This window comes from Acinonyx jubatus, chromosome B4 (assembly GCF_027475565.1).
Source record: "Acinonyx jubatus isolate Ajub_Pintada_27869175 chromosome B4, VMU_Ajub_asm_v1.0, whole genome shotgun sequence".
Lineage (NCBI taxonomy): Eukaryota > Metazoa > Chordata > Mammalia > Carnivora > Felidae > Acinonyx > Acinonyx jubatus.
In genome coordinates this window covers 139,045,893-139,072,699 of record NC_069387.1, presented here as the reverse complement: position 1 = coordinate 139,072,699, position 26,807 = coordinate 139,045,893, and the positions used below count along the sequence as shown (strand labels likewise).

The 26,807-nt window shown below is 61.0% G+C and overlaps 2 protein-coding genes across 7 annotated transcripts in view; one reads left to right on the top strand and one right to left on the bottom strand.

Annotated features, from left to right (window-relative positions):
* Window positions 1–20,693, top strand: part of TUBGCP6 (tubulin gamma complex associated protein 6) — a 31,219-nt gene extending 10,526 nt beyond the window's left edge. Inside the window, exons 5-26 of one of the 5 annotated variants that reach the window (XM_053199569.1) lie at window positions 841–962; window positions 1,729–1,786; window positions 2,141–2,250; window positions 2,406–2,497; window positions 2,595–2,734; window positions 3,617–3,766; window positions 4,431–4,512; window positions 4,604–4,692; window positions 4,775–4,890; window positions 5,820–5,958; window positions 6,281–6,349; window positions 6,558–7,992; window positions 8,170–8,222; window positions 8,425–8,566; window positions 8,654–8,822; window positions 8,963–9,104; window positions 9,194–9,388; window positions 9,472–9,604; window positions 9,672–9,885; window positions 9,997–10,196; window positions 10,294–10,398; window positions 20,474–20,693. In XM_053199569.1, the coding sequence (XP_053055544.1) occupies window positions 841–962; window positions 1,729–1,786; window positions 2,141–2,250; window positions 2,406–2,497; window positions 2,595–2,734; window positions 3,617–3,766; window positions 4,431–4,512; window positions 4,604–4,692; window positions 4,775–4,890; window positions 5,820–5,958; window positions 6,281–6,349; window positions 6,558–7,992; window positions 8,170–8,222; window positions 8,425–8,566; window positions 8,654–8,822; window positions 8,963–9,104; window positions 9,194–9,388; window positions 9,472–9,604; window positions 9,672–9,885; window positions 9,997–10,196; window positions 10,294–10,385 (3,942 nt within the window). In that variant the 3' untranslated portion in view covers window positions 10,386–10,398; window positions 20,474–20,693. Of the gene's footprint in view, window positions 1–840; window positions 963–1,728; window positions 1,787–2,140; window positions 2,251–2,405; window positions 2,498–2,594; window positions 2,735–3,616; window positions 3,767–4,430; window positions 4,513–4,603; window positions 4,693–4,774; window positions 4,891–5,819; window positions 5,959–6,280; window positions 6,350–6,557; window positions 7,993–8,169; window positions 8,223–8,424; window positions 8,567–8,653; window positions 8,823–8,962; window positions 9,105–9,193; window positions 9,389–9,471; window positions 9,605–9,671; window positions 9,886–9,996; window positions 10,197–10,293; window positions 10,399–11,253; window positions 12,088–20,473 lie in introns of those variants that run through there. The other 4 variants (XM_053199568.1, XM_053199567.1, XR_008288935.1 and 1 more) reach the window with 4 other exon arrangements.
* On the bottom strand, window positions 10,446–25,294 carry SELENOO (selenoprotein O). Of its 2 annotated transcripts, XM_053199571.1 has the most exons (9): window positions 24,677–25,289; window positions 19,442–19,645; window positions 17,944–18,124; window positions 16,560–16,690; window positions 15,902–16,182; window positions 12,486–12,636; window positions 11,396–11,581; window positions 11,067–11,223; window positions 10,446–10,964 (listed from the first exon to the last, which is right to left on the bottom strand). In XM_053199571.1, the coding sequence occupies exons 1-9, from the start codon at window positions 25,255–25,257 to the stop codon at window positions 10,800–10,802; spliced, it is 2,037 nt and encodes a 678-aa protein (XP_053055546.1). In that variant the 5' UTR covers window positions 25,258–25,289; the 3' UTR covers window positions 10,446–10,799. The 2 variants fall into 2 exon arrangements, with proteins under 2 accessions (XP_053055546.1, XP_053055547.1); XM_053199572.1 differs by lacking the exons at window positions 10,446–10,964; window positions 11,067–11,223; window positions 11,396–11,581 and adding an exon at window positions 12,068–12,239 and having other exon boundaries at window positions 24,677–25,294.
* Between the last annotated feature and the right edge of the window lie 1,513 nt (window positions 25,295–26,807).

Here is a 26,807-nt window from a genome sequence, read left to right as displayed (position 1 = left end):
CCCAGTGATTATGTTTCAGCTCATCTGTCACTTAACTGTGGGCCATGGGCTAGAGGTATGGCCAGCATTTGGGGGGCCTGAGCTGTTTGGGGTGGGTACATGCTGCCTGGTCCCCACCGGTCCTCAAGGAGTCGCCCAGTGACTGACACAAGGTCCTCCCTTCAGGCGAAGTTCTAGGGGCCGACCGGGCCGCCTCCAGGCCGGGCAGAGCTCCCCCCTGCCCGGGGACAGCAGGCATCCAGACAGAGCAGGGGAGCAGGGCGTCTGGGGAGAGCTGAGTGAAGAGCAACAGGGAGGCTGAGCCAAGGAGGCAGAGCGCTGGGGCCCACGGGGGCCGGGCCGCACGGGTTCCTTCACGTGGGGCCCTGCAGCAGTGTTACTGGGTGATGCGATGAGGCTCGGGTTTTAGACGGCGCAGGCTGGGCCCGTGGCAGTAAGAAGGGAACTGACGAAGACAGGAGGGACTGCATGGGGATTGTGGGACGTGACGGGTGGGCGGACTGACTTTTGTTCCAGAGCGTTCCATGCAGACCTCCTGTGAAGACGGCTGCTGAGCTAGGGCCAGGGCCCGGGGCCCAGGACGCGTGTGCTGCCACCACCCTAGTGGTTTGAGCAGCCAGAAACCCTCTCGAGTTGGCACCTGCGTCCCCGTGGGGTTTCCTGGTGCGGCTGGGGTGTCTGGGCATGACCCATAGGTGCCTGTTCCTTGGAACATGGAGCTGCAGGCTTGGGGGATGGAAGGCAAGCCTCTCCCAGCCCCAGTGCGTCCTTTCACGTTCTGAGCTTGGCGGCCACGTCCAGGGGCCTGGCCACCCTCCTCCCAGCCTCCTTGCCCAACAGGCCTTCACCAGCGGCCTGAGGAGGTACCTACAGTATTACCGGGCTTGCGTTCTCTCCACTCCACCCACCCTGAGCCTCCTCACCATTGGCTTTCTCTTCAAGAAACTGGGCCGGCAGCTCAGGTGAGCCTCAGCATGGCGGCTGAGCGTGGGGGCAGGTGGGGGACTGGCTTTGCGAACGGCCCTCGCGGTCCGTGTCTGGACAGCCCTCGCCCAGATGCATGAGCTGGGTACTGTGTCACCGGGTGCCACGTGCTGTGTATCTGTTGGTGGCTCGCCGCGGCAGGCCCTGTCGAGGGCTGGGGGCTCCTGCCCGAAGGGCACCGGGGTTCCTGCAGACCCGGCTCCTGGCGCTCGGGGGCCAGCTAGCCAGCACCAGGCAGGGCGTCAGTGGCAGGTGTCATCTGGAGAAGGGGTGTTGAGGGGGAGGGTCGGTGGGAGGGGAGGCCTTGCAGGAAGCAGGGCTGGAGGTGGGGTGCGGCGAGGGAGGCAGGAGTCTGGGGGCACCTGGAGGGCGTCGTGCGGAGCACAGACTGCTGCAGGGCAGAGAGGGTGAGGGACCCGGGAGGGGTCCCGCCAGTCATCCAGGCTAGAGAGGCGGCCACCTGGGCGAGGCAGTGGGGGTGCTGCAAGTGTAGGGGAGGGGTCGTGCAGCCAGGGCAGCTCTGAGTCCCCCCCCGGGCCTGGCGAGGAGGTGGAGATGCACGGGGTGTCCAGGGAGGGGTCAGGCAGGAACCCCGAACCTGGGTCCTCGAAGTACAGGTGCTCTTCCAGCTGGAGCACGGAGGCCGGCAGAAGTGGGCCTGGGACACGTTTGCTGAGGTGTCACGGGCCTAGGGGCCCTGTGTGTCTCTTGCCTGGCCTCACTCGGGCCCGTCCGTGTGTCCAGGTACCTGGCCGAGCTCTGTGGTGTGGGCGGCGGGGGACCGAGGGCCGAGTTCCCGACCGTGAGTTGTGCACTCTTAAATTTTTTTTTTTTTCCAACGTTTATTTATTATTTTTGGGACAGAGAGAGACAGAGCATGAACGGGGGAGGGGCAGAGAGAGGGGGAGACACAGAATCGGAAACAGGCTCCAGGCTCCAAGCCATCAGCCCAGAGCCTGACGCGGGGCTCGAACTCACGGACCGCGAGATCGTGACCTGGCTGAAGTCGGACGCTTCACCGACTGCGCCACCCAGGCGCCCCGAGTTGTGCACTCTTAACTGAGCGGTGGCCCTGTGGGATCCGGGACTGGGGAGGCAGTCGAGGGCAGGCCCCTTGGTGGGGCGTGCGCTGAGCCCCCTCCCCTGCTGTCTCCAGGGGGTGAGGCTGCTGTCCTACCTGTACCAGGAGGCCCTGGACAACTGCAGTAACGAACACTACCCGGTGCTGCTGTCCCTGCTGCAGACCAGCTGCGAGCCCTACACGAGGTACGGTCCCGCTCTGTCCACGCACCTGTGTGACCGCGGCCTCTTGTCAGGCAGCTGCTGGGTGCGGGGGGGGGGGGGGGGGGGGGGGGGCGGTGTGAGGAGGGGACCGCAGCTTGCCGGGCAGACTGCCGCCTCACCGCCCCCCGCCCCGGCAGGTTCATTCACGACTGGGTCTACAGCGGGCTCTTCCGCGATACTTACGGCGAGTTCATGATCCAGGTGAACCACGAGTACCTGGGCTTCAGAGGTAGGCGGCTGCGGGTTGCTGGGCTGGGCCTCTGCCGTCAGGTGGCTCAGGGCCGGTGCCTGACGGTGGCCAGCCGTGTGTCCTGTCCCACATCCAGATAAGTTTTACTGGACCCACGGCTACGTGCTCATTTCCAAAGAGGTGGAGGACTGTGTCCCCGTGTTCCTAAAGCATATCGCACACGACGTGTATGTCTGCGGGAAGACCATCAACCTTCTGAAGCTCTGCTGCCCCCGGGTGAGCCCCCCGGCCCCCTCTCGTGCTCTTGCTCCCCGTCCCCTGAGACCTGGCCGTCTGTCCTTAGTTTGTGGTGACCGCTGTCTCAGTTTCCCCCGAGTGTCACCAGCAGCTCTGTTCAAAGGCAGGAGGGAAAGTCGAGGCATTCAGAGGCTCAGGGGCAGGGGGCTCCTCCCTCTCTGTGCACGGGGGTGGGGGGGTGCCGCCCCGGTGGGCAAGGGTTTCCTCTGTCCCTCTGCACAGGGAGCTGCCCCAGGCGGGCCAGGGCTGGGCCACATCCACAGGGAGCCGTGTCCTGGCTGGGAGGGTGGGGAAGAAGGGGTTGCCAGGGTTGCCTCCTCCAAAGGGGAGGCCTGGACAGCAGCTTCCCCATCGTCCGTGGGGCTGAGGCCCTGCGCCAGGGGTGCTGCTGCTGTCTGAGCAGGGAGGCAAGTGGGCTGCCTGTATGGGGCTGGGGAGGGGCCAGGCTCAGCCTGTGGCTAACGGGGCCCCTCCTGTGCTGGGCCAAGAAAAAATGGAGCTGCCCGGACGTGGGGAGGGCCAGGCCTCGGGGGCGGCCAGCAGTGGCGTCTGGGCCAACCGCGGTTTGTGAGTGCCGTGTCCACGGCCCATGCTCCTCCCAGTGAGGGAGGCTGAGGGGATTGCTGTCTTCACAGCTTCCAGAGGGTTGTTCCTGGGAGGCAGGATGGCCTGTGCCGCAGGGCAGCCTTGGCCCGGGCAGAGACCCCCACAGCCTGTCTGTGATGGCCCTGGAGCTGTGCCCCTTGGTCGAAAGAGGTGTTTCTGAGAAAGCGAGCTGTCCCCACGAGTCACCGGAAACAGGAGGAGCCGGCTGTGGGTCTGTGTGTCGCTGGGCTCACCTCAGGTTCTCCCTCTTGGCAGCACTACCTCTGCTGGTCCGACGTCCCTGTCCCTCGGATCTCGGTGATTTTCTCCCCGGAGGAGCTGAAGGAGGTGGAGAGGGACTGCGCCATCTACGTGGGGCGCATGGAGAGGGTGGCGCGCCACAGCTCCATCAGCAAGGAGGAGAAGGTGCCGGCCTTTCCTTGCCCCTCCTTCCCTCTAAGGGCCTTGGGCTGATGGGGAGGGGCGTGGGACATGGTGAGGCTGGCCCTCGTGTTCTCTGTCCGGGTAGGGTACCTGGGTGGGGGGTGCACGGGGCAGGGGCTCTGTCCTCTCTTCTCTGGGACTGGCTGAGCAGTGACTGCAGGACAGCAGGACCCAAGGCTCCTGTACTCGGTGGCCTCTGTGAGCTCCCCCCCTGCTTGGAAGGGGCTGGTGTACTGACCCGAACTTTTGAGTATTTTGTGTCCCCGGGGAGGGGTTTGATGGAGAGCCCTTTCTGGCCTGGCATCTGGTGGCCACAGGGAGATACGGGAGGGTGGTGGGGTGGGTAGACCTGAGAGAGCAAGTAGAGGGGGAGGGGGTAGAGCTGGAGGAGGGGAGGGTGCTGGCCCTCCTTCCCTGTCGGGGAGCCCTCCGGGGTGGGCACACACAGGCCTGGGGTCTTGGCCCTGGGTCTCGGCCCTGGGTTGCTCTGAGGGTGCGTAGACTACCTCGCCTTGTTGCTGTGCAGGGTGGGGCGCCTTCAAAGCTGGAGGGGCCGGCCTGAGTGTGCGCAGCCCCCACCCCCAGGCTGGCCTGGAGGGAGGAGGTAGGGAGTTAGGATGTGGTGTTTACAGATGGCTCTTTTCAGGAATTGCGAATGGAAATCGCCAAACAAGAATTGATTGTCCAGGCCCGGGAGGCAGCATCCAGGGTCCTGCGAGCGCTCAGTGGTGCGTGGGGTTCGGGGCCTCCCCCTGTGGTTCTGTCATCCCCCCCCCGCCTCCCCGCTGCAGGTAACACCGCCTCTCCCATCTCCACCAGACCGGCAGACGTCTGAACGCATGGCCTTGGATGCCCGGAAGCGAGAGCAGTTCCAGCGGCTGAAGGAGCAGTTTGTGAGGGACCAGGAGGTAGGCCGGGGGGCCCGGTGTGGGTGTGGGCCCACGGAGTCGGGCTGTGACCAGCAAGACCGCGTGTGGGTCCTGTGTGCAGAGGCGCCGGGCGGCCAGGCAGGAGGACCCGGACGGCGACTTCGGCTATGCCCGAGAGCTCCGTGACAGGGAGAGGAGGCTGAGGGCCCTGGAGGAGCAGCTGGAGAGGAAGGCGAGGTAGGTGGCCGCCACGGGCTGATCCTCCTGGGGTGGTCTTGTGATGGTCTTCTCTTTCCTTTGAAGATCTCCCAGGTAGGGAGAGTAGGAGTCTGGACGCAGAATGTCCCCCTGAACTGACTGCTTATCTTGCTTTGGTGCCATTAACTTGTCCTGCCCTCCCCTGTGTCCCTGGTGTCTCCCAGCGGCACCTCTGTGGGGGCACTGTCACTTGCTGCTTGTCGTCTGTCTCGGGTCCTGACCTGGGATACTGGTGATGGAGCATGCGTCTGCGTGTGCGCCTGGACCCTGGTGTGTGTGGGTGGGTGGGTGGCTGGATATTGTTCTCCTGTTTGTAGCAGAAAGGCTGTGCCCCTGGTCTGGGGCCGCCAGGTGGGAATGAGCCAGCCCAGGTCTGAACCCGGGTGCTTGTGGTGAGAGGGCCGAGATCACCAGGAGCGACGTGGTAGCTTTGGGCTTTGCTGCTGTGTACCTCTCGATTTGTCCCGAGTTCTCTGCATTTGGCACCGGCAGATTGGGAAGGCACCTTTTGTGCAGCTCAGGAAGAGAGGCCTGGCAGCCCAGGCCCCCTGCCTGTCCTTTCGCTTCGGGCCTCGTAGGGCTCATTTCCACCCCCCTGGCCCCCCTGCCGGCCTTTTGCTTCCGGCTGCGGCTGCATAGGGCTCATTCTGGCATTTGTTCGGCAGTCATCTGCTGAGCCCTGGCGGGGGCCTGCCCACCCGGGCTCCCAGTCTTCTGGGCAGAAAGACCTGCCCGGCGAGGCCCCCACGGGGGCCGTGGGGGTGCCGGAGGGAGCAGCTGCTGGCCCGGGAGGTTGCCAGCAGTGCAGACTGCCCGCCGAGGGCCTCTGCCGTGAGCCATCCTAGCCTCCCGGGCACCAGCTGGACAGCACCGGGTGACTGTGGCAACATCTCTGGGCGTGGCTTCAGGCAGGCGCTGGTGGACCATTACAGCAAGTTGTCTGCAGAAGCGGCTCGTCGAGAGCAGAAGGCGCTGTGGAAGATCCAGAGGCACAGACTGGCAGGCGCGCGGCTGCGTTTCCTCGTAGAAGATGAGAAGCGCACTCGGGTATCCCTGTGGTTTCCGATGGAGCCCCTCCCCTGGGCTTTGGGGGACTCGGAGCCCCTGAGGTGGCACACAGGCCTGTGTTCTGGGGGAGGGGCGGTAACTCGCATCCGTTGCTTAGAGGCGCCAAGACTGGAACATGAGCGTCCTGCCCTCAGACGACACAGACGGGGCCGTGGCTCCCTGTAGGCCCAGGCTGCGAGAGAGTGCGGCACGAGCCTCTTCTCGTCTCCGCGCCACGGGGGTGGTGGGCGGTGGGTGAGGGCGCTGAGGCTCGGGGTTGGCTTGAGTGGGCTGGATGCCCACCCTGGTGGTTGAATTTCAGGAGATGCTGAAGGACGTGTGCGAGAAGTCCTTGGAGGCCCCAGCCGTCCTCCCTGGTGCACACTCCCAGGTGAGGGGCTGGGGGCAGGCGTCGGGGGTGCAGCAGGGGGCTCCGTGAGCTGGATGCCCCGGTGTGCGCTGCCCTGGGGGCACAGTGGGTGCTGGGCCTGGCTCATCCCGACACTTCCCCACCTGGTGAGCTCTGGTGCTGCTTGCAGAACTGAGCTCGGGGGACGGAGCCGGATGACTGGAGGGACCAACACCCACTTCTGTTTCAGGCTTCGTCTCCAGGCCCCGAGCACTTAGCCGGAGGCAGCACCTGTGACTCTGGGTATGCAGGGCGGCACGTGGCTGCTTATGATTGCCCGAGTGCCCAGACACCGCGGCTCCCCCGGCCTCTGGTCGCGGCGGTCTGTGGCCCGCAGCCAGAGCGGGTGGACAGGCCGGGGCCATTTTCCGAGGGCCTCGGTATCCAAGACTTCCTGCCCACAGCCCGGGAGGCTGGAGAAGCTGAGCACGCTGGTGTGGCCCCCATCCTGGAGGAGGCGCTGCAGACCATCGGCTCAGACCTGCCTCCCTCTGCTGTGTCTGAAGTGGCGGGCACAGAGCCCTCTGGGCCACAGGAGTATGATTTCAGAACTATCCTGAGGCCGGCTGTGGTCACCTTGGCTTCCCCAGCGTCTCTCCAGACTGTAGGAAGTGGCTCGAGTAATGAGGGGCAGCAGTTGTGGAGGGACAGTCTCATGCAGCTGGAGAACACATGTGTCCCAGGTGGGCCAATGGCTGTGCCTCACTCACACCCCCCTAGACTCAGATCCTCCCAGGAGGGGAGTAGCCAGGCCATGGGGCAGCTCCTTGGGCATGTGCCAGGGGGCAGCATTCCCGCAGGGGGTTATGCTTCTGGGATGGCTCCCTCGCGACCGCAGTGGAACGTCCACGGACACGTGTCTGATGCCGGCATCAAGGTGGGAGAGAATGTGTGCGATGTGGCCCCCTCCCGACCACGATGGAACGTCCACGGACACGTGTCTGACGCCAGCATCAAGGTGGGAGAGAATGTGTGCGACGTGGCCCCCTCCCGACCACGATGGAACGTCCACGGACACGTGTCTGACGCCAGCATCAAGGTGGGAGAGAATGTGTGCGACGTGGCCCCCTCCCGACCACGATGGAACGTCCACGGACACGTGTCTGACGCCAGCATCAAGGTGGGAGAGAATGTGTGCGACGTGGCCCCCTCCCGACCACGATGGAACGTCCACGGACACGTGTCTGACGCCAGCATCAAGGTGGGAGAGAATGTGTGCGACGTGGCCCCCTCCCGACCACGATGGAACGTCCACGGACACGTGTCTGACGCCAGCATCAAGGTGGGAGAGAATGTGTGCGACGTGACCCCCGCCCGACCACGATGGAATGTTCACGGACATGTGTCTCAGTCCCCTGTGGTGCTGGGTGCGCTCTCTGGGGAAGACCAGCCCGATACACCCGCGCCCTACCAGAGCCCCACTGGCCATGAGTCCCAGTCAGGCCTCAGCCTGGAAGCACAGAGCCCTGTCGGGGGGCATGAGCCACGGCGGCCTGCAGACAGGGCCTCAGATGGTTCGTGTAGTCACGTGGTCAGCTCCGGCAGTGGGGAGGCGAGAGACCAGGCTTCGCTGTCTGCAGTGGCCGCATCTGGAGCTCTGGGAGACAGTATCCCTGAGGAGCCAGGTCAGTGGGGCCCCCATAGCTGTCCTATCATGGGTGGCACCTGTGGGCCCAAGAGGGGTTTGGGGCAAGGAGGAAGGGCAAGAAGTCTGCGGCCCTGGGGACTCGGGGGGAGCCACCTTGTAGGAGGCACTTGACCCTGATACTCCCTCCTGCCCAACTTGTGTTGCTCAGGACCAGAGAGAAGTGGGGACACTGAGGACCTCTCTCCAAGCCACCCTTCAAGCTCACAGGTCAGGGCAGACATGGTTGGGGGTCAAGGGTCAGGGGAGTAAGCCGTGCTGCCTCTACCCGCCCCCACTCCCCCCAGCCTGGCATGGGCAGTGAGGGCTTTGGCCTTCCGGGATGGGGCAGCATGTTGGGGAACCCCCCTCCCCCTTTCTTTCCTCCTCCTTACAAGGAAGGGGCGGGTTCCTTGAGGCCTGGTCGTTCTAGGAAGGCGTGGCTACCGGGAGCAGCCCTGGCCTTGGTGAGGAGGAGGCTGCGGCCCAGCGCTGGGGCCAGGAGCAGGCCTACCTGACGGGCCTGGCGGAGCAGTACCGCCTGGAGCAATACCCGGACAGCTACGAGGCCATGTGTGAGTGGCCAGCCACGTGGGCAGGTGGGTAGGCGGAAGCCCGGCCGGACTGGCCTCACGGCTTGACAGCGGCGTGCCGTCCTGCAGCAGAGCCTCCTGTCGCCCACCTGCTACACCACGGGCTTCCGCGGGCCTTCTCCCTCCCCGAGGAACCCCGGGTCCGGTCGGATGCAGATGAGACAGCGGTGGAGCTCAGTGAGCTGCTGCCGCTGCCCGTGCTCATGAAGCACTCCATCACGGCCCCGCTGGCCGCGCAGTGAGTGCCCTCCCTACGGAAAGCCTCGTCCTGCACCTGAGCCGTGGCCCCGCCCCCAGCTGGCCCTGCCCCTGCCCCTAGGCACCCTGTCCCCAGATCGCCCCGCCCCTGACTCTAGGCCCCGCCCTCCCGCCCGCCAGCGTCTCCTTGGTGAACAAGGCTGCGGTGGACTACTACTTCGTGGAGCTCGGCCTGGAGGCGCACTTTGAGGCCCTGCGGCACTTCCTGCTCATGGAGGATGGAGAGTTTGCCCAGTCCCTCAGCGACCTGCTGTTTGAGAAGGTGACCCCTGGGCCAGGGGCGGGTGGGGGTGGGGGGAGGGCGGTGGTGCCGGGACTCCCTCCGGACGCGTGTGCCCTCTCCTGCCTCAGCTGGGGGCGGGGCAGACGCCCGGGGAGCTCCTCAACCCGCTGGTGCTCAACTCGGTGCTGAGCAAGGCCCTGCAGTACAGCCTGCACGGGGACACCCCGTATGCCGCCAACCTCTCCTTTGCCCTCAAGTTCCTGCCCGAGGCGTTTGCCCCCAACGCCCCGGACGTGCTGAACTGCCTGGAGCTCAGGTACAAGGTCAGCAAGGCGTCGCCCAGTGGGCGGGGAGGGGGCTGGGCTGCAGGGGCACGCTGAGCCACCCCCACCCCCCTCGCCCGCAGGTGGACTGGCCCCTCAACATCGTGGTCACCGAGAGCTGCCTGAGCAGGTACAGCGGCATCTTCTCCTTCTTGCTGCAGCTGAAGCTGATGATGTGGACGCTCAAGGACATCTGCTTCCACCTCAAGCGCGCAGGTGAGGCCCGGCCGGAGCCCTCGCCCGCCCCTGGCCGGGCCCGGCTGACCCCTCCGCCCTCCCACAGCCCTGGTGAGCCGCGCGGCCGGCTCCGTGCAGTTCCGCCAGCTGCAGCTCTTCAAGCACGAGATGCAGCACTTCGTGAAGGTCACGCAGGGCTACATCGCCAACCAGATACTGCACGTCACCTGGTGTGAGTTCCGGGCCCGGCTGGCCGGGGTGGGCGACCTTGAGGAGATCCAGCGTGCGCACGCAGAGTACCTGCACAAGGCCGTCTTCAGGTGAGCTGCTCCTGGTGCCTCGAGCCGTGGTGGTGGTAGGGTTCCCCGCCCCCCAGCAGCCACCTGTCTCCCACTGGCTGCCCCCCCCCCAAAAGCCGCCTGTCTCCCCAGGGGCCTGCTGACCGAGAAGGCTGCACCTGTCATGAATGTCATCCATAGCATCTTCAGCCTGGTCCTCAAGTTCCGCAGCCAGCTCATCTCCCAGCCCTGGGTCCCGGCTGGCGGCCCACGGGGTGCCGAGCACCCCAACTTTGCCCTCATGCAGCAGTCCTACAGCACCTTCAAGTACTACTCCCATTTCCTCTTCAAAGGTGACTGTCCCCTAGGGCCGGGTGGGCTTGGGGGCCGCAGGGCAGGAGCTACCGGGGAGCCTGGCTGAGCCGTTTCCCCTGCTCCCTCCACCACCAGTGGTGACCAAGCTGGTGAACCGCGGCTACCAGCCCCACCTGGAGGACTTCCTGCTGCGCATCAACTTCAATAGCTACTACCAGGATGCCTGAGGCCACGACACAGGTGCCCCCCCCCGCCAGCTCCTGGCCTTCCTGGGAGGGCGGGTCAGGGCGCAGTGACCACACAGAGACGGGCCAGGGAAGCTGCTGGTTTATTTGGGGACCGTGTCTGCCCGGTAGGTAGGGGGCTGGGGCCGCTCTGCCCACCTGGGCCTGCTTCCCACTGCTGAGCTCCTGTCCTCGCACCTCCTGTCCTTGCACCAAGCGGCTTTTATGGGGGAGCGCACTGAGCGTGGGGCGGGGCTGCTGAGTCTGTGTCAGACAGAGACGGGTCAGGTCCTGACTGGACGTCTCGGCCGTCATGGAGAGACGGGGCGTGGGGTTGCCCGCTGGGTGCCCACCGCCTCAAGGACTCAGTGGGGCTCGAGGCCTCGGGGGCTCCACGTGTGGAGGCTTCCGAGGCGGTTACGAGGATCACGTCACACACAGTTCTGCCGCCCACAGCGGGGGCTTGCTGCCGTAGGAGTGTCCCCCGCTGTGTGCCCCGCCGGCCCCCTCGGCCTCCAGGACCTCGGCGGCCTCGCCTTCCCTGTGGTAGGGGGCCTCCAGGAGCTTCAGCACCCGCCGCACCTGGAGAAGAGCAAGAAGAGGGGCTTTAGGGCCCGCCCGTCCCTCCTCACCCAGCCCCTGCTGCCGGACCCAGGGACGGAGGAGGGGCGGGTGTCTGCTCGCCTCTGAGAAGTCTCCGTTCTCGGCAGCCTCGATGGCATTCTGTGCGATGTAGTTCCGCAGGACGTACTTGGGGTTGTTAGCACGCATGACGCGCAGGCGCTCGGCCTGCCAGGTGTCACTGTCGCCGGCGCCCTCCCTGTCCTTCTCCAGCCGGGCTCTGGAATCACATCCAAGTTCGTCTTTCCAGCAGATACCCCCTCCCACATCTCCCGGGCTTGGTTCCCTGCATGGGGAGTCGTCTGCAGCCACGTCACGGGGAGATGGTGACGCGGGCGGTCAGCGCCCCGACCTGGAGCCTCACCGACCCCGGATGGCAGGGCCGGCCTCACCTGTACTCCTGGAGCCAGTCGGCCCAGTGGCTCCTGTTCCTGCTCAGGAGCTCAGCCGAGCTCAGCTGCTCCAGCCGCGACTGCTGCTCCACGCGCTCCAGCTCCTTGGTGACGTTGGCTCGGGTGCCGATGAGCGCGAAGAGCTGAGGGTTCGACTGCGCCAGCATCAGCATCATGGAGAGCTGCCTGTGCAGAGGGGCAGCGTGAGGCGCGTCCCGACCACTGGGCACCCGGAAGATGGCTGTCTGGGCACGGAGGAGGTGGCAATGGCTTCAGCGGCTCTGCTGTGCCACCGCCGACAGCCCCGGTGTGTGTGTGGGGGAGGGGGGGTGACCCGGGCCGACGGGCGAGGCAGCCGTCCACCCCTGCTCTGCGACAGCCCTTCCGTGTCGTGGAACGAGTGCACCCCGAGGGGCGGGTGCTGCAGGCTGACTTCTCCCTGCTGCCTGGCGCCTGCCTGTGTCCCGACCCCACAGTGACTTCCCCCAGGGGAAGGTCACTGCTGGCTGCTTCTCCACAGTGACCACAAGGCTGGGTCCTCGAGGGCCCGGCGAGCAGGGACAGCACTGACACCCCCTTCCCCAGTCACGCTGGCTTTGTGTTCCGTAGGCCCTGCTAGCCGGTCCTCCCTGTGCGTCCTGGCAGCCGGCAGCCACTCACCACAGCGCTGCACTAAATTCTCTCGAACCACAGTCTGTTGGCTTGTTTATCAAAACCCGGAAACCATGCTTCCCACGTCTTACTCGGAGCATGGGCTGCACCCTCAGGACACCGTGTGCTCCTCCAGGGGAGATGGTGCAGGAAAGCGTGGCCTGGCTGGTGATACCCGAGGGCCCACGGAGTCCTTCCTGGGCAGACGAGAGCCATTCCGGGAAGCTGCCCCCCCCCCCAGCCTGTGCCACTGGCCTCCCTGTGCGGTGGCAGCATTGCTGCCCTTCCCTCTGACCAGTGGGCCTCAGCGCCGATGTGGGGGCCCGCCCACTTCCCCAGGTGCCCTAGCTAGCTCTCCCCAACATCCCACCATGCTCTGTTCTGAATGGTCCTCTCCTTCTGGAAGCCCATTCCAAGGAAGGGAGACCTGGGTACCCACCGGGGATCCATCTGGGGTCGGAAGGCGAGCTTCAGCTCTTCCAGGGAGGCACACTGTGCGGTCAGCGCATCCAGGAACTCGGGCATGCCCTGGGGCTCTGGCCCAACTGGGAAGGAGCTCAGCAAGTGGAAGGTGTTTGTGAAGTCGGCACCTGCAACACGCCAGCGCTCAGGGTGCAGGTGGAGGCCTGGCCCTCGCCTCCTGCACCAGCGCCCACGACGCCGGGCAGCCTCGTCAGGGTCGGGTCCGAGGGCTCCCGACCCCTGCTCTCCAGACTCCTCCTCATCCCCACACACCTGCCACCCAGCTTGGCCACCACTCTGAGATCAGTACGGCAAAGGCACCAAGGTCATCCCTGGCCACTGTTGCTGTGCTCACAAGCCCCCCAGCCTACTAAAGGAGCCACGGGGCGTCAAGGAGAAGCCCCTGAAACACTTCAGAACAAACAGGGCTCAACACACAACAGATACTCAGAGTCCTCAGCCCGAGTTGTTGAAACACTAGGAAAACATCCTAAAAATACACACAGAAGGAAATGAGAAGGGAACCAGGACAATAAACGAAACACAGAAGCAGAAATGGAGGAAATGAGGGACAGAAAACAATAAAGCGGCAGAAGTCCTCATGGGTAATGACTTTAAAAGTAAATGGATCAGCAGACGGCCTCTCCTGTGCTGTCCCGCCCACCCCTCCACACTGGTGTCCTCCATGAACTGCTGCTCTAGCTTAAAAGAAAAAAGACTGGCAGGATGGATTTTTAAAAAGACAACTACAGGAGCGGCTGGGGGGGCTCAGTGAAGTGTCTCTTGATTCGGACTCAGGTCATGATCTCACAGTTTGTGGGTGCGAGCCCCGTGTCGGGCTCTGTGCTGACAGCACTGAGCCGGCTTGGGATTCTGTCTCCCTCTCTTTGCTCCTCCCCTGCTGTCTCTCATGCAGACTCTCAAATTAAAACAAACAAAACTACACACTGTCCATAAGATACTTTCAACTGGTTGAGTCAGACAAGTAGACTTTCAGTAAGAAATCGGTAAATGACCACGGTTTTCCTTATATACTGGTAAAACAGTTCATCAGAAAGATTTTTATAAGTGTATGTGCCAAACGAGCACCAAAACTTACAAAGCAAACCTCTGTAAAACGTAACAAGAAACAGAATGGTTCTCTAAGAGCTGGAGGCTTTAGCAGCCCACTTTGGATAATGGATGGGATGTCTGGACCGCAGACCAACAAGGACACGGGGAACTCGAATGCTTGTCACGCTACTGCATCAGACCTCAACAGAACTCCGTCCAATCTTCTCAGGTACACACGGGACAGTCTCCAGGGCAGATCACATGTTCAGCCATACATACAACGTGAGTCTTAATATGTTTAAAAAGACGTATCTCTTCCAACCACAGTGGGATGAAGACAGAAATCACTAACAGAAGGAAAGCTGGCAAATTCACAAATAACATCAAAATTGACCAGTGGGTCCAAAAAATAAAAACAAATCACAAGGAAAATTAGGAAATACTTAGAGGCAGGAAAATAAAAACGCAGCACACTGAAATTTACAGGGTGCCACAAAAGCAGTGGTCAGAGGGAGATTTATGACGCTAAATACCTGTTAGAAGAACAAATCTCAATCGCAAGAAAAAAGTAAACTTGCAATTGTGTGGTGATGGATGTTAACTGCACTTACGGTAGTGATCATTTTGCAGTGTGTACAAAGAGTGACTCATGTTGTACACCTGCAACTAATAGTGTTAACATGTCATCTCAAAAAAAAATCTCAATAACTTCATGTTATACCTGAGGGATTAGAAGAACAAAATAAGACCAAAGCTGGCAGAAAGAAACAAAGGTTAGAGCAGAGGTAAATGAAATAGAGAACAAAAACCAATGAAACCAAGAGCTGGTTCTTTGAAAGGATCAGCAAGACTGACAAACTTTTAGCTACTGACAAAAAGAGACACGTTCAGCTAAAAGCAGAAATGAAAATGGGGCCAGGAGTGTTGATTATACAGAAGTGAAAGACTCTGAGAAGAGTGAACAACTGCATGCTGATAAATTAGATGACGCAGAGGTAATCAGCAAATTCTCAGAAACACAATCTGCCACAACAGATTCCGAAGAAATGGAAAATCTGAGTAGTCTTGTAACAAGTAAGGAAACGGAATCAGGAATCCAAACTCTCACAACAAAGAAGACGTTAGGACCTCACTGGTAAGTTCTACCAAATATCAGAGAATTATCACCAGTCCTCCTTCAACTCTTCTGAAAAGCAGGACAGGACAGAACATTTCCTAACTCATTTTATGAGAGCAGCATGCCTAGATATTGAAGCCAAAGCTACCGTGGACCAACCTCCTGTACAAATGTCGACTGGGGCCCTCCTGATGGGGTCTGCGCCCTCAGGAGAAGAGCCACCAGCCCTCGCTGCCTCTCTGTTCTCTGCCCTGGAAGGAGCCCCACCCCAGCAACCTGGCCACGCTGCACCCTGATCTCCGACCTCCAGCGTCCAGAACTGTGACAGATTGAGGTCTGCTGGGTAAGCTGCCCAGTCTGTGTGGTTTACTACGGCGGTTTAACTTGACTAAGACGGGGTGCGAAGGGAGGAGCTTCCCCCATGTGTTCATCTCAACTGATGCAAAATGGTAAAAATACTCCAAACTAGGAATAGAAGGAAACCCTCAATTTCATAAAAGCCGTATCTAAAAAAGCCACAGACAGCCTCATACTTAACAGTGAAAGACAGAGAGCACTCCCCTGAGGGCAGGAACAAGGGAACACCCACTGGACCACTTCCGGTCAACATGGTACCAGCAGCTCCAGCCAGAGCAGTCTGGTTAGGTCCACACGGGATCCAGCAACTCCGCCTGGAGGTGCAGCCCCAGAACTGAGAACAGGGACTCACACGCCTACTGGTATGTGTGTTTCCACAGCAGCGTTTTCGTCAGCAGCCCAAGGGTGAAAACAAGTGTGCGTCAGTCCATAAGCGGGGAACAAAGCGTGGTCCCTGCACACCACGAGGTACCACTCAGCTTGCAAGGGAACAGAATCCTGATACCCGTTGCCCCACCACAGATGAGCCTTGGGGACGCTGCTCGGTGGAGGAAGCCAGCACACGAGGACGAATCCCGTGTGGACCCCTTTCACATGAGGTCCCTGGAGGAGTCAGATCCACAGACAGAAGGCAGAACGGGGGCGCCAGGGGCTGGGGAGGCAGATGGGGGTGAGAGTGCAACGGGGACAGGGTGTCCGCTTCGCACACTGAAGAGTCTGGAGACACTGGCTGCGCCACAGTGAACGTGCTTGGTGCCCCGACCTGCTCACTTAATGGCTGACGCGGTACGTCTTACGCGCTGTATTATTTCATCCAAATGAAAAGGCCAGGCCCCCCCGTGGCGCACTCGCCTGGCCACACTCACCGGTCAGGTGCATGGTCTCCAGGAGCTTGGCCACCAGCACTCCATCGTCCTCCAGTTCGGCGCGCACGAGGCCCAGCTTCCTGCGCATCTTCTGCAGATAGTGCCGGCGGAACTCGGCGTCAAACTCCTCCGCCAGGATGGCCTCACCCAGCTCGCGGGGGAGCTCGGGCTCCAGGGCCTCAACCAGCTTCTGCAGGTTCCATTTGCACACTTCGGGCTGCTTGCTGTATGCGTAGCGCCCGGCGTTGTCCGAGGCATTGCACACGTGGTCAGGGTCGTACCTGCCACACAGGGTGAGAGAGCCATCAAGGGGACGATGCGGAACCCCTGGGGGTGCCCAAAGGCCGCGCCTGTGTGGCCACCGCTCCCCTGCCCCTGCCCCGGCCGGACCCCTCTGGCCGGGTGCATCCCCCCTGCTCACCACCTGCTCCCGCCCTGGCCCCTTCAGCCCACTCCCGATCTGGGAGTGGAGGCGCCCTTTTAAAACGCTTCTCTGCTCAGAACCTTCCAGGGGACGTCTTCCTCTGGGAATGGCCAGCCAGGCATGTCCAACAACTAAATGCTGGACAAAACATCCAGAGCAGATGCATATACCCGCAGGCCTCTCCCCAGCGGTCCCTGCACTGTCGGCGCCCACTTGCTGCCCCGGGCCACTCACCTGTCCAGGAACCCAAAGGGCCCGTAGTCGATGGTGAGCCCCACGATGCTCATGTTGTCCGTGTTGAGCACGCCGTGGCAGAAGCCCACACACTGCCACTCGGCCACCATCCGGGCCGTGCGACGGGTCACCTGCAGCACAACAGGCGCGGGTTGCCCCCCTGCCCCCACCCCTTCTTTCCCTCCCCGATTCCCGCAGGGCCTGTCCTCTGGCCTCCCCGCTGACACGTGTGGGGAGGACAGGACGGAATGCGTGCGGAGGAAAAGGCATCTCGGACGCGCAGGTGTGTGGAGGCTCCAACCCCACGTTCGCCACCTCCCTCTTTCGCATACTCCCTGATCATGGCTTTTACCCAAGAAATCAAAAATGTCAGGGAACCTCGATATCCCCGCGACTCGGGCCCAGGAGGACAATGGCATGGACATGAGGAAGTCCGCACATGAGCAGACAAATCCTGCCCTTGGTCCAGGCCGCTGTGCTCAGGGCCCCATCTCGTCCTTCGAGCTGCCGGACAAGGAGGCCAATGACCTACCTGCCGCGGCCCAGTGGGCTGCCAGCGGGCCATTCACGCGGCCCCATCCACTGCCCATGCAGCCCCCCTGTGTCCCCCACCCCCGTGCGGCCTCGAGGGTGCCCGGCCAGCACCCGCAGGCACTGGCCCCAGACACCTGCCCCGTCACCCATCACGGCTGCGAGCGGAACCCCGAGACACCTCCCGGCAGCCCACAGCCCAGGCGCTTGCCCACAGAAGAAGGCAAGAACCAGAGCGTGGCTAACGCAGGTCAGGAGAGTGGCCAGGGTCAGGCAGGACGAGGCCCCACAGACACCTGCTTGGCACTCCTTCTCATGGAAGCCGTGCTCAACCGTGCCCCTGCCTTCTCCTTCACCCCCTCGCTGACACTGCAGGCCCTGAGCTGGGTCAGCTGATGGAGTGCCGCGGCCACATTCTCAGTGTCATGGGTGACCTCTGCACGGAAGCCACGCCTGATGGCCCTTGGGGGGAGGGGAGGCGCAGACACAAGCCGCGGGGTCAGCACCTCCATCAAACCGAGGGACTGGGTCAGACAAGGTGTGCATGGCTGGGTACCCAGCGCATTGGGGTCATTCCCTTCATACTTGTCCTGCGGGGCTCGGCGGGGGGCACATGGACACACGCCAGTGCCACTGAAACAAAATGATCCTTGGTTTGTCCCAGGACCCCTGACCTTGACGGAGGGTTTCCAAGAAGTCGGTCCTGCTCAAAGCCAACAAGTGGTGACTGGGTTTGGGACAGGGGAGTGACTGACAGGGGCAGGGACACCAAGTGAGAACCTCTGTCCACCAGCCAAGTAGACCGGGTCGTCAGCAGCAGGTAGGGCCGGGGCCAGGGCACCGCCACACCTACCTCCCGGAAGAAGGCCGCATTCCTTTGCACGCTGTTGTCAGCGTGAGCGGCCTGGATCTCGGGATAAAACGTGCCGATCACATAGTCCAGCATCTGTACTCGAATGTCATTCCTCCCCACACTGGGGCCCTCGCGCCCTGTGTGCTCATCTGCAGACTTAAAAATCTCAAAGGATCCAAACCTGGAGGGAAGACCCAAGTTTTTAACAGGTTAAATGTGACTCTGCCCCGTCGTGGGAAGAAAAGTCTGGCTGCTAGATACCGGCCTGGCAGCGTGGGAAGAACACGCTGATTAAGACAAAACCAACAGGAACAGAACTAATCTTTCAGTGACACGGAACCAGCCTGACTCTGGTCAAGTCCCACACAGCCCCGGGTGTGCATGCGGGACGCCCAGGAACACAGACAGGGCTGACTCCGGGCACGAGGAGGGCTCTGTGCCCATCCCCCTGCGTCAAGGAGCACGTCAGTGACGGGCATTCTGTGGTGGGGTGACAAGCAGGGTCAGCAGTGGCTCTCCACTGGGTGTCACCCGGAGGGTGTGAGGCACCGTTTGGAGACATTTTTGGTTTTTAGGTCTGGCATTGGCCCCGGGAGGTGGTGGGTGGAGGCCAGGGATGCCGCCCGACCTCCTGCCAGGTGCAGGGCGGCCGCGCGGCAAAGAGCAGTCTGGTGCTTCTGCAGGAAGAAGCCCTGGGTCTCCTGGGGTGAGGCCGGTCACTGCCCTGGCTCCTCTGTCCCCCAGGGGATGAAAGGAAAAGCCAGTGACTCTGAGCTGTAGGCGTGGGTGGGGCCAGCAGGCACCAGGGGAATGGCCCCGTTGCCCCTGATACACACGGGGTCTGCCTGGCTGCAGGAGGGGGCCCTAAGATGCCACAGCCACTTCCCGACAAGCGTGGGTTCAGGTAAGCAGAATGGAGCGTGTGACGCCAGGCAGCGCGGTGACGTCGCGGAGAAACAGGCGTGCGTCAGGAGCGGGAACCAGAGAGGGTTCCAGTTGATGAACCGAGTGGAGAATGGCCACAGCCAACCGGAGCTCGTCAGGTGTGCGGCAGCCTGCGTTCACGGTGGCACGCGAGGCCGCTTTCTTGGCGACGTTGATGCAGTCCCTGGTCACCAACTCCCAAGTAAACCGCTCTGTACCGCCCCCCCCCCCCCTGCTGCCTCGGGGGGCCCGCCCACACCAGCCTCCCTCCAGCTACACGGGCTGTTGCCTGCTGGGAACGGCCCGGCCGGGGAGTGTGGGCGGACGGGACAGGGTTCCCGGCCCAGACACGCCCAGGGCCTTTTGCACCTGCGACTCCGTCCCCGCAGGTGCAGAGCATCCACCTCCTGGACGCTGCGCTGGCGCTGTTCTAGGGACCCGCCGTGGGAGGGGGCGTCCAAACGGTGTGTCACCGTGGGGTGTTTCATCTACCAGATTTCCCCGCTGTCTAAGCACAGACCTACAGCCTGACAACAGCAAGCGTTCAGACAGCCCGAGGGGACCCCGGCATTACCTTAGAAAAGTGGAAGCTATACGCAACACAACCGTGCACTTTTCATATTTTGGATTACCATCATAGAACACGTCGCGGACAACTGTGGACTGGGATGTGACGCAGGCCCCGGCCCGCGTGGTGGGGATGCCCAGGTGGAACATGGCCTCACTGCACAGGAACTCTCGGATGCTCGACCGCAGGACTTTGCGGCCGTCAGCCTGTCTGAAATCAAACACAGGTCATCGTGCCATCAGGCAGGCGTCCCCTCGACACCAAGGTTCAGGCGGCAGATGGGAGGGACTGAAAGCATTCCAAGGGCTTCCTAAATATCACCCACTGGCAGCTCTAATGTGACTGCGCAAGAACCCTATCACACATGCTACCTGGCACTGATGAGGCCCGAACGTCGCCCCAGACCCGGCGGCCAAGGCACCGAGTGCCGGCCTGTAGCCGGAGGCCAGACCGATGCCGAGGATGGTGAGGGCCACCTCGGGCCTCCCCAGCGGGAAGCAGCCAAGCACCACACACTCACCCCGTGCATCTGCAACCTGGTTCTTACAAAGAATTCGTTTTACAAAAGCACTCCTACGGTAACGGTAACACACGACAGCATCGCTCGCGTACGAAAGGGGGATCTCAGAGTCCCTTGGACGGATGGACGGACGGCCTTGGAGGGCTCGAACTGCTTTTTGACCCCAAGCCTCTATTATGATTAAGACTTTATCAGAGCAGTTCCAGGCTCACGGCAACGAAAGGCCCCCTGCTGCCCTCGTGGCCTCTACCGTCAACGTCCCCACCAGGTGGGACATTTGTCACCATTAGCAAGTCTACCTGGATGTGCCATCATCACTCAAGGTCCACGTTTAAACGGGGTCACGCCCAGCACTGTGTACCGTGGGGGTTTGGACAGATGGGTGACGACGTGGACCCATCACTATGGTACCATACACAGACCGCTGCCGCCTTAACGTCCTCGTGCTCCACCCGCTCACCCCTCCCCTGTAACTCATGATCTTTTCTTCCTCTCTGTACTTCCGCCTTCCTCGGAAGCTCGCAGCCAGAGTCGTAGCGCAGACTGGCTCCTTTCTCGTCGTCCTCCTCCATGTCTTCTCACGGCCCGAGCGCTCGCTTCTCGTCTGTGCAGAGTCCTATTCCCTCGTCTGGAGGCGCCACGGTCCATTTGCCTCCTGAAGGACATGCTGCTTGCTTCCAGGTTTTGACAGGTCTGAATAAAACTGCTACAAACATCCACGTGCAGGGTTTTGTGTGGACACAGGCTCTCAGTCTTTCGGGCAAACAGCAGGAGCACGACTGCTGGGCCACGAGGTAACAGCACCGCCTTGCACCCACCAGCAAGTGGGTGGAGCACGTGCTCCCGCTGCCACACGGCCTCCCGGCGCCTGGTGCTGTCGGTGCCCCGGGTCTGCCCCCCCCACCCCTCCCCCCCCCCCCCGCAGGTGTGCGGCGGCATCTCGTCGCGGTGAGAATTTGCATTTCCCTGGTAACTCACCAGGTGAAGCGTCTCTTCAAGGAGCTTGCTTTCCATCTGTGTCTCCTCTTTGGTGTCAGGTCTGTTCAAGTCTTTGGCCCATTTTAAGGGCCCAGGTTGTTTTGTTTTCTTATGATTGAATTTAAGAAGTTCTTGGTCTACTTCGGACAACACTCCTTTATCAGATGCATCTTTTGCAAATATTTCCCCCCCCCCCCCGTCTGTGGCTTTTCTTTTCACTCTCGATTTTGTCTACTGCAGAGCACAAGGGATGTTTTGTTTGTTTTGTTTTTGCAGAGCAAAAAAGTTTTAACTTTAATGGAGTCCGGCTCATCAATGACTTCTTTCATGGATCTTGCATTTGGTGTTAGATCTAAAAAGTCACGTCCAAACCCAAGGTCCTCCGGGTTTTTTATCTTCTAGGAGTTTTATACTTTTGCACTTAGGTTTATGATTGCTCTGAGTTTACTTTTGCGAAAGGTGGCAAGTTCGTGTCTAGATACCTTTTGTGTGTGTGTTCAGTTGTCCCAGTGCCATCTGTTGGCATGACGATCTTTGCCCCTTTGTCAAGGATCAGCTGGCTGTACCGAGGGGGAGGTCTGTCCTTACTCCACTGAGCAATCCCTTCACCGACACTGCGTTTACCTAATGCCTATGGTTTTGCAGGAAGGCTCGTCGTCAGTAAAGCTGGTTCTCTGGTTTTGCCATTCTTCGTGTCATGTCGGTCATTTTAGGTCTTTTGCCTCTCTGTGCAAACTTTAGAATCCTGTCACCAGTGTCTACAGAATGACCTGAGATTCTGTTGGGATTGTACTGAAGTCAAATTGGGACCAAGTGACACCCTGACAATAGTGAGACCTCCTGTCCGTGGACATGGAATGTCTTTCCGTTTCTTTATTTTTGGCATCTTTTATCAATTTTATAATGTTCCTTATAAAGATCTTGTATATATTTTGTTAGATTAATACCTATTTCATTTTGAGGGGTGCTAGGGTAAATAGTATTGTTTTTAATTTCAAATTCAAATTGCTCATTGCTTATACGGTAAAGGGACTGACTTTTGTATAATTTCGGATCCTGCAACCTTGCTGTAACTGCTTATTCATTTTGGTCACATCTTTGAGATTTTCTGTGGATGTTTATCCCCAAACTGAGACAGTTTCATTTCTTCCATCTCCATCTGTATGCCTTTAATTTCCTTTTCTTGTCTTACTGCGTTAGCTAGGATTTCCAGTATGATGCTGAAAGGCAATGGTGAGGGAAACAACTTTCCCTTGTTTCTGATCTTAGTGGGAGAGTTTCCAGGCCCTCACCAAGTAGATGGTAGCTGTGGTTTTCTGTAGAAATTCTTTATCAATTTGAGGAAGTTCCTCTCTTCCCAGTTTGTCGAATTTTTGTCACGAATGGGTGCTGGCTTTCGTCAAATGCTTATTCTGCACGTATTGTTACGATCGTGGTCCTCAAGGCTCCACTAGACACATCTAGGCCTCCTGCCTCACCTTGCCTATGGCTCATCCTCGTGTAAGTGACACCTCTAGAAACCAGACCTGGCAGTCACCCCAGAGCTCACTGTGTCGGCCTCTGGCCAGCGTGACCCTCGGTTCACAGCTGCACTCCACTCACCTCCTTCTAGTCTATGTGAGGACCTGTGACAAGGAAACCTGTCCTCAAATGTCATTCCACCCTTCCCTGGCCCTGGGCATTACTTCTAATCCGGTTAGATTTCACATCCAGTAGGAAGCTAGCACAGCGCAATTTAATCTTGAATCTGATAGAAATGGTCCTGAAAATACGCAGCCGTATTCTTGCTCAAGGCAGGGTTCTCAAAGCAAAAGCCAGAATTGAACGATTATACAGCAAGGGTAAAGGGCCTCGGAAAGCAGTCCTGCACCCACAGAGCCAGAGGACACGTGACAACAGTCCCTTTTCCTGTACACCCATGTCAGTTCCCAGTGCAGCTGCTGGGATGGACCCAACTGAGGGAAAGCCCTTCTGCACCTGCCAGGGGAGGCATATCCTGAAATCCCAACCCCATGGCACGCAGGAAGGAGGCAGAGGCGAGAAGTCACCTGTCCTCCCCCAAAAGCCACACCTGGGTATCCAGCAGCAGCTGGCTTTAAGCCACTCGTAGCCACTTTGGACGTCAGCCTCAAGTCTTGCTGAAGCTGGGGACCACAGGACACAGGGAGGGGTGGGGTGGGGTAGGTGGGTGCCAACCTGAGTAAAGGGTAAATTACTGCTTTCTTTTAAAGAAAAAATATTCTAGGGGCACCTGAGTGACTCAGTTGGTTAAGCGTCTGACTTGATTTCAGCTCAGGTCACGATCTCACAGTTTGTGGGATCTGTCCCACAGATCATGTCAAGCTCTGTGCTGAGTGTGGAGTCTGCTTGGGATTCTGTCTCCCTGTCTCTCTCTGCCCCTCCCCCACTCGCTCACTCTCTCTAAAAAGAAACAAATGTTAAAAAAAAATATGTTAGCAGACCTCAGATCTGAAAACATGGGACTTAAAACTCAAGTCTTCAAATATAAAAAGCAACTTCCAACAGCAGATTACTCACAAAAAGGTTTGTCTTTATAACTGGCAAAAATAAATGACCAAAAAGGAATACATAAAGTTTAAAGGTGCTCAAAAGAATGAACAGGCCTTAGGGTGAGAAGCACCCATTCCAATGAGCAGAAACTTCCGTTAGCCACTGGTGCAGACAACTCTGAGCAGGTGCGGGTTGTTTGCAGGGGGTGGCGGTGGCGCTAGGCTGAACTCAGACTTCACAGACAGAAAGGTCTGGAGCCTGGGGCATGAGGAAAAACCAGTTATTCTGTGGGTCAGAGATGGAGCTGCTGCGGGGAGCCGGGGAGGGGCGTCTTCAGTCCCCGGAGGGAGGGCAAAGGGAAGTGGCCGGAGGGGAGACAGGCCCTTAGGATTTCCCTGCACCTAAAACGACGACTTGGGTATAACTTTTTCAGCCATTTAACAAACACGGACTAAATGCACGAACTGTTTGACGGAAAAGAGCAGAACAGACTGTCTGTACAGAAGACGCAGGACGGCTACAAGAGCACCCTGCTGGGTCAGGCTGCTGGGATCTGGAGCCAGGCTCTGGCCCACAAGTGCCTGGAAGCCTGTGCTTGGGAGAATGTCCACTAGGGGAATGGGATCTGAGGAGGTCTTTCTTGTCCCTTCCAGGGCACTGGCCGCATCTGGGATGCCAGTGTTGGAGGGAAGCAGACTGCCCAAGTAGCTTTCAGACTGCTGACAAATCACCCCGCCTCCCCTGAGCACCGGGGCCAGGCCGGGGGTGGGCGGGGGGAGGCGGGGAGGACGCGAGTGTCTCACACAGAACTGATTCCAAAGTCCTTGTGTCGTTTATGAGAACGGGACAAGAGCAACTGCCAGTTGCTCTGGGATCAGAGGCGGCAGGATCCCCTCACTATACCGGTCGGAGGGGACAAGGGCACTTGGCAGCAGCACTTCAGCAGGGGAGGAGGCCCAGCGGCCACTGCCCCTCCTCCTGTCCTCTCCTTTTGATCTCAGGGCCTTTGCACAAGCTGTTCCCGTCTCCAGGATGCCGGACCCCTCTCATGTCCTATGCCCCTAGGTGAAACTTCCAGTTACATCTCACCCCCAACTAGGGAGGAAAACGGTGGGGCTGCACACACCGGCCCCGCCCCATCCCACCTGGAGAAGGGCGTGCGGGCCGCTTTCGGGGGTCAGCCCCCTCCGGGCCCCAGCCACCCGCCCCGGCCCACCTGGAGAAGGGCCCACCTGGAGAAGGGCGTGGGGCCGGCGCCCTTGAGCTGCAGCTCCCAGCGCTCGCCGGCCGCCGTGCACACCTCGCCCAGGTACATGGCGGCGCCGTCGCCCAGCTGCCCCGCGAACTGGCCAAACTGGTGGCCGCAGTAGCAGTGCGCGGCGGGCTCGGCGCCCGGCAGCAGCGCGTTGCCGCTGAAGAAGAGCGCGACCTCGGCCTCGCGCGCCTCGCGGGCGGCGGCGTCGGCGGGCGGCGCGCCCAGGCCCAGCAGCGCCAGCGCGGGCTCCGACAGCGCCACGAGGCGCGGCTGGCGCAGCGGCGCGGGCCGCACGCGGCTGAAGCAGGCCCCCGGCACGGGCCGCGGCGCGGACGGGGCGCCCTCGGGGCCGGGCGGCGGCGTCTCCACGGGCAGCGCGCGCAGGGCGCGGTTGTCGAAGCGCAGACCCGCCAGCCAGCGGGGCGCCGGCTCCATGGCAGCGCCGCGTGCGGCGGCCGAGACGGAGCAGGGCGCGCGCGGCGGGCGCTGGCCCAGGGGCGGCGACCGGACACGGGCTGCCGCGAGCAACGCCCCGAGCGCTGCCCTGAGAGCGGCCATCCGCGGGGCCGCTGCGGCGGAAGTCCCTCTGCCCCGACCGGAAGTCCCGGCCCCGCGTGCCCCGCCACCCAGTCACTGGGGGCGTTCGTGTTTACTACTGCGCCTGCGCGGGCCGCGCCCGCGAAGGCCGGTCTCTGATTGGTTGCAGAGTACGCCTGTCCGCTCCTGCGGTTCCGCCCCGCGGCCGCGGAGTGGCGGGCGTGGGGATGGGCCGGGAAAAGGACGAGCGCGCCGAGGGCTGGTCCGCTACAGCGGACCGGGGAGCGGGGGAACGGGGCCGTCTAGGATGGCTGCTCTGCGTGAGGAGCCGGCAGGTCCCTGGAGGTCCGACCCGGGAAACACCGGACAGTAAGGGACTGAGTGCTCCGAGTGGGGTGACCGTGCTGAGCGACGTCCCTAGTAGACCGCCAGGGTGAAGCCAAGGTCAGCCCCGGCCCCGCTCTGTGCCGAGGGTCTGTCTCCGGATCGTCCTCTAGCTGCGCCGGGCACCGGGACAGGAGGGAAAGAGGATGTTTGTCCAGGAAGGTCGGTGGGGACCGCCCGGGAAGAGCCCCAGGGCAAAGCCAAAGCTGAGATTGGGCGAGACTCTGGCCTGGAGCCTCTCCGGTGCAGGAGCGCCTTTGCTCCCGCTCTTCCTCTGCTCGGAGCAGGATTCCTCACAGGAGTTCTGGATTCCATGCCCACCCGGCGCCACGCTGCTCCTTAAGTGCCGCCTGGCACCCTGTGTTTTTCCTTGCATAGCACTTCCCTGAAACGACCTGAATCCCTTATTTTCCTGTTTCTTCTGTCTCTCTCCTCGCCCGTGCCGCCGGAGGGCAGAGTCTTTGAAGGGTCTGCCCCCCACCCCCAAAGACCCCCTCAGGGTCACTGTTGCTGAATAACTCAGGTGTTCAGTTCAGAGGAGCCTTGAAAAGACCCCTTGATGCCTGCATGGAGTGGGTGGCCCTTGGAAGGGTTTGCCAGTGTCCCCCGCCCCACTCCCGGCCCCATACTGGAACCAGAGACCAGAAGCTGGACAAACATACAAGCTCCCTCCTGGCTGGATTCTACACTTAAGTTCAAGGAGCCACCTCTGGAACTTTCTCCTGGGGCCACAACGTGGGTTTCCCAGACCTCCTGTGAACCGTCTCTGCCCCTGCCAGCTGAGTGGCATTGGGAGACCCCCTCAACCCCTCTCCAGCTGAGTCCTCATCCGTGCGGGGGACAGTGAGTTTAGGCCCTCATAGATGCTCAGTGCCCAGAGTCTCCTGCAGTCTGACACTTTCCTCCCCATCTGGGCCTGCTGGCACAGTGCCCCGTCCCCAGCCTCCTTCCTGCCTAGGGAACCTGGCCCGAGCCCATCTCATCTTCCCCAGGTCCCAGGCTCTTCTGACTCATCTCTTTGCCCCCTGACCCCACTGTCTTGCCCACGCTTTGGGATCTGGTGGGATCGGGTTCTTGAAGGCTCAAAAGCACCAGGCTGTGTCCCGCTGGCTGCCCTCACAGAGGTCACAGCCAGTGGGGGCATCGGGTGGGTGCCAAGGGTTCCAGCAGGTCAGCAGGGACGGGCA